General features: G+C 40.4%; 1 protein-coding gene across 5 annotated transcripts in view; it reads right to left on the bottom strand.

Annotated features, from left to right (window-relative positions):
• Nucleotides 1-14,913, bottom strand: part of mdfi (MyoD family inhibitor) — a 92,515-nt gene that overhangs the window by 56,396 nt on the left and 21,206 nt on the right. For 3 of the 5 annotated variants that reach the window (XM_069941856.1, XM_069941855.1, XM_069941858.1), the window contains one exon: nt 13,478-13,525. The exons of the other annotated variants lie outside the window; for them this stretch is intronic. In XM_069941856.1, coding sequence (XP_069797957.1) covers nt 13,478-13,525 — 48 coding nt within the window. The remainder of the gene's footprint in view (nt 1-13,477; nt 13,526-14,913) is intronic. 5 annotated transcript variants of the gene reach the window in all.

Below are 14,913 nucleotides of genomic sequence, written 5' to 3'. Positions count from 1 at the left end.
CGAAGAAAAAAATTTATGAATTGGGAGAAAGAGCACATAAAGTTTTGTCTGAGTAGCTAAAGGCAGAGGAAACCTAGAGGATGATCAACGCAGTTCAAGTGGAGTCAGATACGACATCTGACGATCAAAAAATAATTAACGATGCTTCTAAACAATTCTACATAAAATTATATAAATCAGAATGACTACAGGATCAAACAAAAATAGATGACTTTCTGATTGGAATTGAAGGACCAAGATTGAGCCAAAAGGACCAGATGTGGTTAGACCCCCCCCCACCCCCCAACAAGGGAAGTAATTGACAAAGCTTTGTGACTGTTACAAGCTAATGATTCTCTGGGGGAAGGATGGTTTCCCACTTGAATTTTACAAAAGTTTAAAGGTTTATTGATGCCACTTATGATGGGTGTGGTTAATCAAGCGGCGGAGGCAAAGTCTCTCCCAGACACCTTTTCAACAGTAATTATTGTGATGTTATCTACAAAGAATAAAGATCCATTAAAACCTGCTTCTTACAGACCCGTATCGCTATTAAATACAGATTACAAGATAATAGCCAAAGCACTGGCTGAGAGATTGGGCCAATATCTCCCAAAATTAATAAATCTGGACCAAGCAGATTTTATGAAAAAGAAACATTCTGCTGACAACTAGGGAAGATTATTGAACATAATACATTTGGCACAATCCAGACAAGATCCCAGTGTAGTAGTATCTCTGGATGCAAAAGAGGCCTTTGATTGGAATGGCCATATCTATTTAAATCATGGAAAATATGATTAGGTAAAAATAAACTATATTCTAAACCGCAAACAAGGATCATAATAAATGGCCAAATTTCATCGACATTCCCCTTCTGTCACTAGGGCTGTTTGTATTAGCTATTGAATTTCTTTTTTTTCTTCTTTGGCTTGGCTTCGCGGACGAAGATTTATGGAGGGGGTAAATGTCCACGTCAGCTGCAGGCTCGTTTGTGGCTGACAAGTCCGATGCGGGACAGGCAGACACGGTTGCAGCGGTTGCAGGGGAAAATTGGTTGGTTGGGGTTGGGTGTTGGGTTTTTCCTCCTTTGCCTTTAGCAGACTATATTAGGAAGGATTCAAGATGGGCCAAGCTGAACATAAAGTAAACCTATTCACAGTCGATGTGCTACTATACTTGACGGAACCCAAATTGTAGTCATTGCCCAAATTGTAGGCCACCCTGGAAGATTACGGCATAATCTCTGGATGTAAGGTAAATTTGTAAAAATGTAGGATTATGCCCCTGACTGATTCAGATTATGAAAGATATAAATAAGGGAGCCATTTCAAGTGCAATTAGGTAGTTTTAAATACATAGAGATATCAATGGCTAGAGATATGGGAAACTTATACAAACTCAACAATACCCAACCCTTGAAAAAATTGTAGACAATTTAAACAGATCACTTTGATTGGCAGGTAAACTATCAAAAAGAAGGTGTTGCTGAGATTACAATATTTATTTCAATATATTCCTATTTATCTACAATGAAAATATTTTAAAAATATTAAATAGCAACATAAAAACTTTCCTGTGGAATGGCAAAGTCTCCAGGATCTCCATGGAAAAATTGACATGGGATTATGAATTGGGTGGGATACGATTACCTGATTTTAGCAGCCCAGTTGAGGTTCCTCACATCTTTATTTGAAGAAGGTGAACCACAAAAATGGGCTAATATAGGATTACATAGCTTGGTGGAGGGGGTGGCACAAGATTTCATTTACAAAATAAATACCAAATTAATAAATAAAAGAACAGATAACTCCATCCTAAAACATCCAGTAAGATATGGAAGGAAATTAACGATTGTATTTGTAAAGAGATTATAATATCACCAAAAGTACCTCTAATACATAACAAACTGATGCCTATGAATTTAGTTAAAAGAATTCTGGATTTTTGGTACTAAAAGTGGATCCGAACTATAGAGGACTGCTATAAATATAATTTGCTTTTTATGACTTTTTACAGTTAAGACCTTTCCTGAGGGAAAAATGGGGCCCTATTATGACCCCACCTGAAGGGAACGAGTTGGAAGGGCCACTTCGACTGGGAGGCGCTCCCAAATTTTCAAGAGGGAACAATAACGATCAATTCTTAAAACAATGCGGTCTAAATTTCCTGGCAATGACTCAGATGGTTATTTGGACAGGGACTAATAACACTTCCTATATGCCTAACACAGAAATCATGCAGGGTGCTATTAAAATCAAGGACTATATAGTCCATTTTTAATTCCAAGGGTCTGCCTGAATCTAGCTAAGAATCTTGAAAAAAATCTGGAAAGTTCAGGGAAAAATTGAATGCAAGGAAGACATCAAAGCTAAGTTTCTGTTCCAGCACCAAAGGCAGTGCCTCCAAAAATTTCCCCAATAAACTCTTTGAATTGTACCTTCACTCTATCCCCACATGTCCTCTTCCTCATAGTCATTGGAGTTCATCAAAAATGTTAAACAGTCAACCATATCCTAATTTTTTTTTTAAATTTAGAGATAAGGTACAGTAACAGGGCCTTTTGGTACACATGCCTGTGCCACGTAAAATGCACCCATGTGACCAATTAACCTACCAACCTCGTAAGCCTTTGGAACATGAAAGGGAACTGAGCACCAAGAGGGAACCCACAAGGTCATGGGGAGGAAATTCAAACTCCTTTCAGACAGCAGCAGATTTGAACCCGATCGCTGGCACTGTAATGATATTGTACTGACTGCTACACTAACCGTACCACCCTATCTGGAAGCTTGGTAGCATCAGGGGTGGGAAGTCACTTTTGGAAAAAAACATTTCTGCCAATGGCACTCTGCAACAGTGAAGATAATGGAATGCAAATTTGCAGCTGATTTCGCCTTGCTATTAACTCTTTTATAAAGAGGACCAGCTTACGATTCGCTATCACACAATAACAAAATAACTTCTTGTGCTTCTAAATCATTCTAGAAATAACGCCTGCTTTAATTCTGAGTGCATGCAAGGTTATGGTGGTCAGATGCACCTCAATATATGTTCTGCCAAAACTCATTAAAAATTCAGTATCTTTTAATCCTGTTGGAACCTAGCCCAGACTGCTGGGACTAAAACTCTCTGTGTGTTGGCTATTATCTTTTATTGGCAATATCTGTCTAGTTGTTCCTGAATCTCCAGGACAAAACTAATCATCTGCCTCAGGGCAGCCTTGCTGAACAGGCTGTTAATGCAACTTGAGTCTCTAAACTGTGCTGTCCTTGTCCTGGGAGGTCATGTGGGTGTTGCTTTATTCTGTATCTAACCCAAGCTGTACCCAGTCCAAAGCCAATGTTAAAAGTAGAACTCATCCTGTTTCTGCAATCCCATCTCTCATCCAGATGAGCACGAGTTTCACCAAAAGAAAACAACATTCTTTTCCAATCCAATCCAATCGATGCCAACAAAACAGGAAACATCTGAGTCAAACCAGTTCTTGGCAACAAGAGTGTCAACAAGCACAGTGCCACCTGACTCCATTAAACACTTGAACACATCAACTCACTGCAAGCAATGGTGTTGGAGGATTTAGAAAAAAATAATATTTGTTTGCTTGTTGCATGCAGAGATAAATATTGAAAATACATGGAACCACAGATTTCGATGATGTTTCAGAAAAACTAATGCTGATTTCGCTGATAAATTTAAGCAGCTAGAATCAAAAGCAAAAAGGGAATAAAATGACGTGGAGTTAAACAAGAAATCTGCTGACACTAGGGTTGTGTGCAATACACAAACGTGTTGGAGGGCCTGAGCACTTCGTGAAAATAAAATTGACGAGAGATAATTCCATAGCCTTGGAGAAGTCTCTTATTCTGGGTCGGCACAGTTGGAGTAGGGGTTAGCGCAATGTCTTTGCATTGCTAGAGATTGGGACCAGGGTTTGAATCACGTGCTGTCTGTAAGGAGTTGGTACGTTCTCCCCAAGCCTGCGTGGGTTTTCCCCGGGGACTCTGGTATCCTCAAACCATTTGAAGGGTACTGGGGGTGTAGGTTAATTGAGTCTAAATTTGGCAGCACGAACGTGTGGGCCGAAATGGCCTGTTACCAAGCTGCATGTCTAAAAAAATTAATCTTCCTTCCTTTTCAAAGGCATTCATTCGTATTTTGCTGCACCACTGTCATTGCACCGGCTACTTGGATAAAACCACGACTGGATTTAAACTGTTTCACATAAAAAGCATCACATACAATTCTACCTTCATCTGCCATCCATTCTCTGCAGGGGGCAAGTTAGGAAACAACAACTCAATCTCTTGCTAATCCTTCCACAAGCAGAAGGAAATATTAGAACTCATCCCCTGGATTTAAAAGCAAGTATTAGTGATAGTGACTTATATAAACACTGTATTATGATTTTAAAGATCTATTTAGTCCCCCATGAATGTTTTTCAGGGATAGAGGTGCACTGAACTTGCTCTATCTGGCTTTTGTGCAACTTGAGTTGATTCTGAAATACCTCCTCACTTGAGGTGGTTGACAAATTCTAACATTGTCAGTACCCATGTCTGCTAATGGCAAAAGCCAGCAAACATTTATTGATTAAAATATTCCTTGTGCTCGTCAAACTGAACACAGCTGTTTAGGAGGTCAGCGACCAGGGAGCAACAAAGAAATAGAATGACAATTGGCTCATTTTAGCCTGAGGAGGAAGGTCACAATTTTGTTCCAAGTCTTCCCCAAAATCTTACAGGAAATAAAAACTGGAAGAAGCCCCCTGTTTATGTTGAAACATCCTCCATCTTTGGACACATCTATAAACTTACCTAAATCCTCCCAAACTACATTTTCTTTTAGGAAGTGACTTGCAGTGTGCAAACGTAAAATACGTGAAGTCTTCAGACACCACGATTGAAGTAAAAACACAATGCTGGAGAAACTCAGGGTACTTTATATAGCAAAGACAAAGATACAGAACCAATGTTTCAGGCTTGAGCCCTACGTCAGCAAATGGGGGCAGGAGGATGGCTCTGTGAACGGAGAGGGAATGGGGTGGATTGCTGGAGGAAAAAAGACAAAGCGAAGGGGAAAGGAGGGAGAGTGGAGAGTAAAGCAGAAAGTGGAGAAATCTATGTTAATGCTATCTGGTTGAAGAGTGCCCAGACGGAAAATCCAGTACAGTTTCTCCAATTTAACGCTAGACTTGGTGGGGTAGTAATGAGGTCAATGGCAGACATGTGAGCATGGGAGTGGAGTGCAGAATTGAAGTGGGAGGTCCCCGGCACTGATGAGGACAGAAGATGCTCAGCTAAGTGATGTCCCAGTCTGCACCAGTCTCTCCAATGAAGAGGCCACAAAGGGAGCATCAGATGCAAAACAGGTAGATAACTCCCGCAGAAGTTATGGAGTGGGTGAATCCACTCCATTCACAGAGCCATTCCCCCTTCTGATGCGTGCTGCTGAGCCCTTCATCCTTTATCCATCTAATACCTCCTTCCTCTCCCCCCCTCTCCCCACCCCCCATTTTCTTAGGTTTCCTGTCTACTTTTTTTCAAACTTTGATGAAGGGCCTAAGCCTGAAATGTTGGTTATGTATCTTTATCTTTGCCATATAACGTATACTGTTTGATAGCAAATATCTTTGCTATATATTTAAATTTAAATTTAAAGTACACTGTTTGATAACAAATATCTTTGCTATATATTTAAATTTAAAGTACACTGTTTGACTTGCTCAGTTTCTCCAGCATTGTGTTTTAACGTTTTCACTTTTGTGCAAAACAAGGTTTAAAATGAACTCTTAACTCTACATCAATAATGGATTGTCTTGGAGTATAGTGACTGATTATACATGTGCAAATGCAGAAGACAAGTTGGATGGAATAATTCTTGCAAACAGAATTAAAGTGAACAAGCAGTTCATCTGTTCTCCCATGATGTTGCTCTGAAGGATAAATGTTGGCCTAGAGAACTTAACTCATTGCACTCACTGCTATATAAAATAAAATAAAATCCCCCTTCCTTAGCAATTATTGATTTATCAAAGTGTTGGCACTCACAACAACATAGTACTCATTCAATTACAACCAGGAAGGCCTCAGTTACATGTAAGACTGCTGCCATCTCCAGCTATAAGACCCTTCAGAAGGAATGCTAACAACTAAGCCTACCTGATACTGGACAGCTTAGTTGTGGCTTATCATCTGAAGGTTCTGCCAGTGAAAGGAATAGCTAAAAGAACAGAGTAGATTTCTATCTAACATATCCCCATCTAACATATTCCCACCAACTTCCCTCAAGAAATGAAGTGCTTTGAACCAGCCTGGCATTCTAACCATAGCTCACCAATGAATATGAACATCTGAATGGCTTGGTTGACAGCTCCCTTATTTCCAGGTCAGAATATTTTGGGTTAAACACTACCTCAGAGACAACATCAAATGTGATATTTCCAATGTCAGTACTGAGAAAGTGCTGCATTGTGGGTGAAATGTTAAACCAAGGCTCCATCTCACCTCTTGGCGGATTTGAAAAAAAATAACATCACATACTATTTGAAAGAGTTATCCCTGCTACCCTAGCTAACATTATCCTTCATCTGATACTAATAGTGTTATGAGGACCTTTGTTTTCTTATATTCAAGTGTACCATTACAATGTGGGAACAATGTAGGATGGCGATCAAGCATGAGATCTGTGATCTTGGATTTCTGTGAGTCAAAATTAAAAGGGACAAGTTTCTGAGCATTATTAAGGGCAACAGAATGGTAGGGAATTGTGGTCAAATGTCAAAGCCATTTGATTGTGAGCCAATATTAGTTATTTTAATATAATTGGCAAAGGTACATTTGAGAAACCTTCTGTTATTTTTTTAACATCTTATTTTAAATCACATAAATGTAGTTGATGGGGTTGGACAAAGGACTCCATCCAATTGATTTGTTGTGGTCTATATTTCAATTTCATCAACTTATATTGATGCATTAGTTTTAAAAATGTCATCCCACAAAAATCTATCAGATTCAGTTCTGCTTACCTCAGTGACCTTTTCTGGGGCACAGTTCCAGTGAGCCACAGTTTCAGAGTTCAATCGCTGTTAAAATGCTTCTGAACACCGACAATTTTAACATACTGCCCGCCTCATTCTGGACACTTCTCACCAAAGCAATTTGCTTCTCTCTAACCCAGCCCTATCACTCCTTAACATCAAGCACAAGTGCCAAGGTTGATAAAGTCCCAGTGAGTGGATTGTGCTGGGAGTAGTGGTCGAGAGAAGGAAGGGCAATAGTGGGGTGGTTCATCAATGCCCAACTAGTGATCTAGCTTTCGGGTGTCAGTACCCTAAATTCTGCAAATTCCTCCTTTCTAAATCCACCCCACCAATTTAACCCAATCGCTCCTTTAAGTTTTGCTTGCTCTAATTTTTCCTTATGGGATGTTGTCAAATGTTGCTTTCATATTTTAAATTTATTTTTTTAAATTTAGACATACTGCATGGTAACAGGCCCTTCTGACCTATGAGCACATTCTGCCCCAATTACATGCAATTGACCTACAACCTCCAGAAGGGTGGAAGGAAACTGGTGGAAACCTATGCCGACATGGGGAGAACATACATGACTGGATTCTAACCTGGGTTGCTATCCCTTGATGCTAACCATGCTGTCCATTTATGAAGTGTCTTTGGACTTCTTACTTTATTTAATGCTATCTGTGCATTCAAATTCTGGATTTGGTGTTGAGATCTCTTGTGCTTCCCTGTTCCTTCGCAGTTATTCGGAATTGATATACTCTGTAGCCACAAAGGATCATTGACCATTGAGAGTGAAGGAGGTCCTGCCCTTGTCTTGATTTAAAAGGGATCTAAAACAGGCTTTTGCTCTCTCATTTCAATACATAAAGGATATACAGCTTTATTGGGTGTTTTGTTGGAAAAACTACAGTTACTTTTGGGCACTCTGTAAGAAAATTGTTCCTTAATACCATTACTTTCCATCAGGTAACAGACATAGGACCAATCTCCAGCCCTGACGTATTAAACGGGAACAAGCAGGTGGGGTGAAGTTTAGTGAATGGATCTGTGGAATCATTGCAGCACAGCTTACAGACAAATGCCTGGCCTGATTCAGAAAAGCAATCAGTCCACTTTCTCTTCTTTCTCCAAAGTCCTAAAACTTTCTTTCCCTGAGGCATTATCCAATTTTTTTTGTGTGAATGATGAATTAATTTGCTTCCACTATTTTATCAGATCACTCCTATGCACTTTCTTCCTTTTTCTCAACCAATGGACAGAAACCTGTTTCTTCTGGCTTTTTGGAAAACCTGCTATGGGGGGGGGGGGGGGGGGAAAGGGTTCTCACCATCTATTCTACCTCTTTGAGAGATTGATAGCCTCTTGATTAGCCAGGGAATCAAAGGTTGTGGGGAGAATACTGGGCAGTGAGTGGGGAAATGGATCAGCTCATGGTGGGCAGATTCGATGGGCTGAATAATATATTTCTGCTCCTATGTCTTATATTATATTCTTAAAGCCATTCATACTTTTGAAAACATCCCACTAATTTCTTCTTTCCAAGTAGAATAACTTTTTAAGAAATTTAAAATTTTTTTAACAATCTCCTCTGCAATCCTACAAGGCCTCAGCTAACCTATTTTAGCTGTATTTCTCCACTCCTATTATACACATCTCTCCACTTATTCTTTCCTATATTTTTAACCTGATATTGTGTGCCATACAGTCCACACAGTCTCTGCCGGTTCTCAGATCAATCCCATCAATCACACTTCCCAGATATTCCTTCTCACTTATTCATCAACTCCATACTGTTACGGAGTCCAGAGGACCCCCAAAACTAGCAGCAATAGATATGCACCACAACACAGGGTCACTTCAACAAAAGTAGTTTTTAATTATATTTGAACAAGAAAACAGAATTAAACTTTTTACTTAACCTACCTAACTACTTAATTCCCCCTCTAATACTAAGTGCAGGTGTGTGTAATGTATATTTAAGGTTAGAAAAGTTCTTTGGATCACAGTCCAATCTCACTGGTTGCAGGCAATTCTTGTACTGAACACAGAGGTTAGTATTAACAAAGTTCGCCAGTCTTTGGTGCGTAACAGGCAAATGGTTACCACTCAGGAGGGTTCTTGATGGTTTTCAGTGAGAGATTCTTTTTCCAGGATACCCGCAACTGATTCCTTCTCAATCAGTCTTGGTGACGAAACTTGCCCCCTTCAGGGTTCTCCAGATGATCCTCTTTCTTTCAGGTCACCTTTCACACTGCCATTCTTCTCCTTCAACTAGGCAGCCTTCCTAAGTTTGCCAGCTTTGTCCCTCTGGAACAGATTTCTGTCTCTCTCCTTTCTGTTTCACACCCTCCCTCTCTGAGAGCAAAACTCTTCTCCACTGCCTGCAAAGATCACATGCTCTCCCAGGCAAGCTGCTGTCGATACTTTGCTGCCTTCTGCAGAAAGCATTCTGCAAAAGTCCTGCAAGTATTCTGTGTTTTAAAATTTGTGTGTGCAAGCTGCTCCCACAGTTCCTCCCAAACCATCTCTAAATACTCTGTCACAATACATAGCGAAGGCAGCACAATTAGAGTGGAGGTAGGTGCAACACTGTAACAACACCAGTGACTGGAGTTCGAATCTGTTGCTGTCTGTAAGGAATTTGTATGCTCTCTCCGTATCTGCATGGATTTCCTCCTGGGGCACCGGTTTCCTCCCACCCTTCAAAAACATACCATGGGGTGTAATTACGTGATATGGGCTCGTGGGATGAAAAGGCCTGTTACCTCGCTGTATGTTTAAATTTAAATTTACTCTCATGCCACTCGCTTACACTTGGGGCCAATCTTCAGAGGCCAACTCACCCATCAACCAGCACATCCTTGTGAAAAGCGGAGTACGTGGAAGAAACCTACAAGGTCACAGGAAGATTATGTAAACTTTTCGGAGATAGGTCTACAGGTTAGACTCAAACCTGCAGACCAGCCATTCTCAATACTTTTTAGGCTATGGTGCCTAAGGACTCTGCTCAAAGTTTATGGGCCCCCTTCCCTGTGAAGGAGTCAGGTTTAGTTGGTTTCTTCCATGCTTCTCTCCTACAAAGAACATTAAAATAAATATTTTTTATGATTTCAATCCGTGCCCCCCCCCCCCCATCTTAATAGTGGTTGTGTGGCCCATGTTGAGAATGGCTGCTCGAGACAATGGTTCCCAATTGTAAACTCTGCACATTTTTAATCAACATAATTATTTGAAGAAACCAGTTGAATAAAATTGTTCTTAATTATCTAAATAATTCGAGAATCAGAGGTGGAGAGGGTGAGCAAATTTAAGTTCACCATCTCGAAGGACCTTTCCTGGACCCAACTCACTAATGGCATCATAGAGAAAGCGCATCAGTGCCTCTACTTCCTCATGAGTTTGTGAAGGTTTGGCATGACATCGGAAACCCTGGCCAATTTCTACCACTATATAGTGAAAAGTGTGCTGACCAACTGCATCATGGTCTGGTATGGGGACACCAGTGCCCCTGAGCATAAAACCCAGCAAAAGGTAGTGAACACAGCCCAGGACATCACAGGTAAAACCCTCCCCCATCATTGAGAACATCTATAGGGAGTGCTGCCGTTGGAGAGCGCCACTCCACACCACTCAGCACATGCTCTGTTCTCGCTGCTGCCATCAGGAACGAGGTATAGGTGCCACAAGACTCACACCAGTGATAACTCTCTCTCATCCACAGGAAAAAAGAATCTCAGGGTTGCATGTGAAGTCATGTATGTACTCTGACAATAAACCTGAAATCTGGATATTTCGAAGTATTAAAAATATTGAAGGGATTGTATTGCACAGGAAAGGACAAGCAAATTTGGAAAACTTACAACTGAACCACTAAAGTCACAAAGGTTAGAAGAAGGTCATTGTGATAGTACAGATCTATCACCAATGTATATAGTTACTGTATCTAGGCTGTGTTTACAGCGATTGGCTGAGAGCTAAGCCACGCCTATTGTCTGGGCCTTAAAGGGTTGTGTCCCTAGCCAGGTCGGATCATTCCGGACTGGTCGGCCACCTGTGAAGAGCTCCTGTCTTTTGCTAATAAAAGCCTTGGTTTGGATCAACAAGTCTTTGATTCTTTCGACGAGCTCTACAGTCATTTAGTCATCTTGCCTATGCTGAGTATCAGAACATCCCACCAATCCAAGTTTTCCAACCCTCTCGCAGTGGTTGGTGTGCAGATCAAGGAAGGCAGGTTTCTGAATACAACAGAGGGTAACGTTTGAACAATAACCTATGTAGTTTGGGTGAGACAATTTTCAGAACATTCACTGATGAATTGATGTGACTGTGAGGGTAAATGATAGCTCTACAGTCTTTTCTGCATTTCATGCTTCTTTAAGTTTCCACTGGTGTCCTGGCCAACCTCCAATGCACTATATACTGGAGTTCACTTTTAATCTCTGCAGCCAGTATTCTCACTCACTCCCAGCCCTGTTCATCGATCACCCTTGACCTACATTTGTTTCTAATTGGAATTCTACCAACTGGAAACGTTTGAATCTAAAAATTGTCAGCTGTGTGTCTGTAACCCAGCTCTCAACTCAAATTTTTTGGTCACCTTCTCAAAAGGTTACATGTCTCTCAGCCAATGCTCTATGGTGCATCTCAGGATGCTTCTTTACATTTTAGGCTATAAATCCCTGCTGACAATCTCCCTCAAACTTCCATTTTCCAATTGTACACTACATCCCACTGTTCAAAAATCCACTCAAATTTTAAACCAATGTTCAGTTATTCTATTTAATATCCTGTATGCACTTTGAAGCCTTCACAATTTGGCTCCTTTCTGGAATGAAACGAGACATTTTCCCTGGTCCTTTTCTCCTTACTCATCAGAGATGACATGTTCCAACTTGCATCTGAAGAAGTTATTTCGCTTAACATGTTTGTTTTGGCTCTTTGAAGAAATGATTCTATTAATCTCACTCCTGTGCTTTTGTTTCAAGCAAAACCTTGCAAAATATTCCCTTACAAACTTTTATCCAATTATTTTGAAAATCGATATTAAATCTGCTTCCCCCCACTCTTTTCAGCAGTAAATTCTTGATCAGAAACATTCACTAAAAGAAAAACAACTCCCCGTTTGTTCTTTTGCCAACGTTATTAACCCTGTGCCTTCATTTTTTTAAAAAAAGATACGACATAGTAAATGGCATGAAACCACTGAAGCACAAATTATACCCAATTAACCCACCAACCTCATAAGTTTTGGAGGGTGGGAGCATCTGGAAAAAAACCCATGTAGGTCACGGGGAGAACATGGGAACATTGCAGGAGGACCTGAGCTGCTAATGCTGTAATAGTGTTGCGCTAACCGCTAGACTAAACGTGTCACCACATTATATTAACTGTACTGCCCCACCTCACTAACCATAATGCCCATTGACTTCCTGTGGGTTGAAACAATTTCTCTCTAATATGAATCATAGATTCAAAATGCCACAGAAGCAGGCCCTTCAGCCCACCATATCCACCGTATCCATGCCAACTATGAAGTACCTATCTATACTAATACTATTTAGCAGCACTTGGTCCATTGCCCACCGTGCCTCAGCCTGTTCAGATGCTTTCCAAATGTTGCGACACTTCTCTGCTCCAAGAAAAGCAAGTCCAGCTGGTCCAGTCACTCTTCAAACCCGAGACATCCCATCCCAGGCACTGAACACGAGAGAGACTCGAAACCGGAATCTGGAGAAAAACAACAAACCGTGGAAGGAAATGGAGAGCTGAAGTTTTGAATTGAGACCACGCATCAGGATTGAGCATGTAGAGATAGCGATTATAAAGAGTTGAAATGGGGACTCCAAATGATAGCTGGAGTGAAATAAAAGCCTGCAGATGCTGTGATTATTGTCAAAACACCAAAATTCTGGAGGAATATCAGAGTGAAAACTGTAAAAACACACCCAGATGCTTATCGATTTTCAAAATAATTGAATTTGAAGAAACCAGTTGAATAAAATTGTTCTTAATTATCCATAGGAGGTAAAGATATATTTCCAATATTTCGGGCCTCAGCCCTTCCTCAAGGTGTGTGTTACTCCTCAAGGGTGGGAGAAAGAGTAGTTCAGGTAGCTGAGGGAGTCAATGGGTTGATAGTAAATATCAGTAGATTATTTATCTGAGATGGAAACTGAGACTCTTTGTCTGACATCTTGAGGAAAGGGAGAGAGGTGCCAGAAATTGTCGGTTAATTTGAGGGTGAATTAGAAGTAAGAGCGAAAGTGATAATGTTAAAGAATTTCACAAGAGTGCAGGATGCAACATCCAATACACTTGTTGATATAGCAGAGAAATGGTTTGGGAGTGGTGCTGGAGAAGGTTTAGAACAAGAGCTATTGCACCTAGCCAACAAGAAAACAGGTGCAACCACGACTCGTGTGAGTGCCTGTGGCTACATTGTTGAAAGTGCGAGGAGTCAAAAAAGTTACTTACATGCTAGCAAATCTCTCCTGCGCCCTCTCCAAAGGAATTGCATCCTTCCTAGAGTGTAGCAACCAGAGCCACACAAGTCAGGACATACAAAATGTTTCATTTTATCACCAACATGGATCTCCATCGAACATTTCTTTCTTAACCTATAAACCCATCTTCTTTATTCTCTTTGCTTGTATCACTCCATCATTACATACCCCATCCCTGTTCAATGACCACTGTTCTTCTAGAACTAGATGATCTATATTAGCTAAAGTCTAACGTGCAAGTTTTTGAATATTTTAAATGTATATTGACCACCCTATGCTTGACACTTGTCTGTTTTGCATTTCATCAGTCACTGTTTTACCAGTTCACTGAATGAAATTGGGAATGGACTCTGTAATCTGGCTGTGGCAATCCTTCATGAAAGGTACATTTTATTTCAATTCTCCTTAATTCGTACTTATATGGTGCAGTCACATTTCCCAAGGCATTTCATAAAAACCTCATCAAACAATGATTGACACTGAGCCATGTTAGGAAACATTAACGAGTAAGTCAAAGATTATCCTTCTGAGAGTTTCTCAATGGAGGGAAGGGGAGAGGTTTAGGGAAAGAATTTCCCATGCACTTGAACTACAGTCACCGATGGAGGACCTATTAAAACAGAACATGTGGAAGAGGGCTGGTGTGCAGAGACATGGAAGCTAGTTTGGAGAGATTGGATTGGACAATGGAAGATGGGCTAAATAACCTTCTAAAACTATGGATACAATAGAAAGGATAGAGATTCTTGGTGTGCCCAGCCATCTCTGGTGATTGGCAACTCTCCTCAGCATCAAGGTGTAAGATGTTGACAGAGTGACTGAATGCCGGGAAGGCAGAACAAATCGGTGCAATCAGAGACAAACTGACATTCCTTAAATATGAATAAACATGCATTTATGCTTGGCAATAAGATTGGATTGGATTCCACTCTGTGTTACAACTTTAATAAAAAAAGGTTTGTTGTTTACAGTTTCTCCCCATCATCAAATCATGCAGATTTGTCAGGTGTGACAGCCCATGTGACATGCAGCAACACATGAGGACAAACAATACTGAAATCATGACTGAGGATTAAATATTGGATTTAATAATGTCATCCTGAAAATAATAATTGGGATCTGTTACATCACTTGGAGCATAGATGGGACCTTGGTTTAGCACTGCATGCACAAATTCATTCCACGCAGTAGGGAGTGACAACCTGGATTACAAACTTAAATCTTTAAAGGGTCTCAAGCCAACAACCTATTGACAGTGATTACACTTGCACCAAGTTAACATATCCCATTTTTATCAATAATGACAACTCACTCTCCATGTCAGATTTCAAGGATCATAGAAAAAACATCCAATATTCTATTCAATGTCAAGGAACTTTTATACCTTGTTTTTCAACAACAGAATTT

The sequence above is a fragment of the Narcine bancroftii genome, chromosome 5 (genome assembly GCF_036971445.1).
Source record: "Narcine bancroftii isolate sNarBan1 chromosome 5, sNarBan1.hap1, whole genome shotgun sequence".
In the NCBI taxonomy this organism is placed as follows: Eukaryota; Metazoa; Chordata; class Chondrichthyes; order Torpediniformes; family Narcinidae; genus Narcine; species Narcine bancroftii.
Note: the sequence above shows the minus strand (reverse complement) of the source record. Positions and strands in the feature narration are given on the sequence as shown.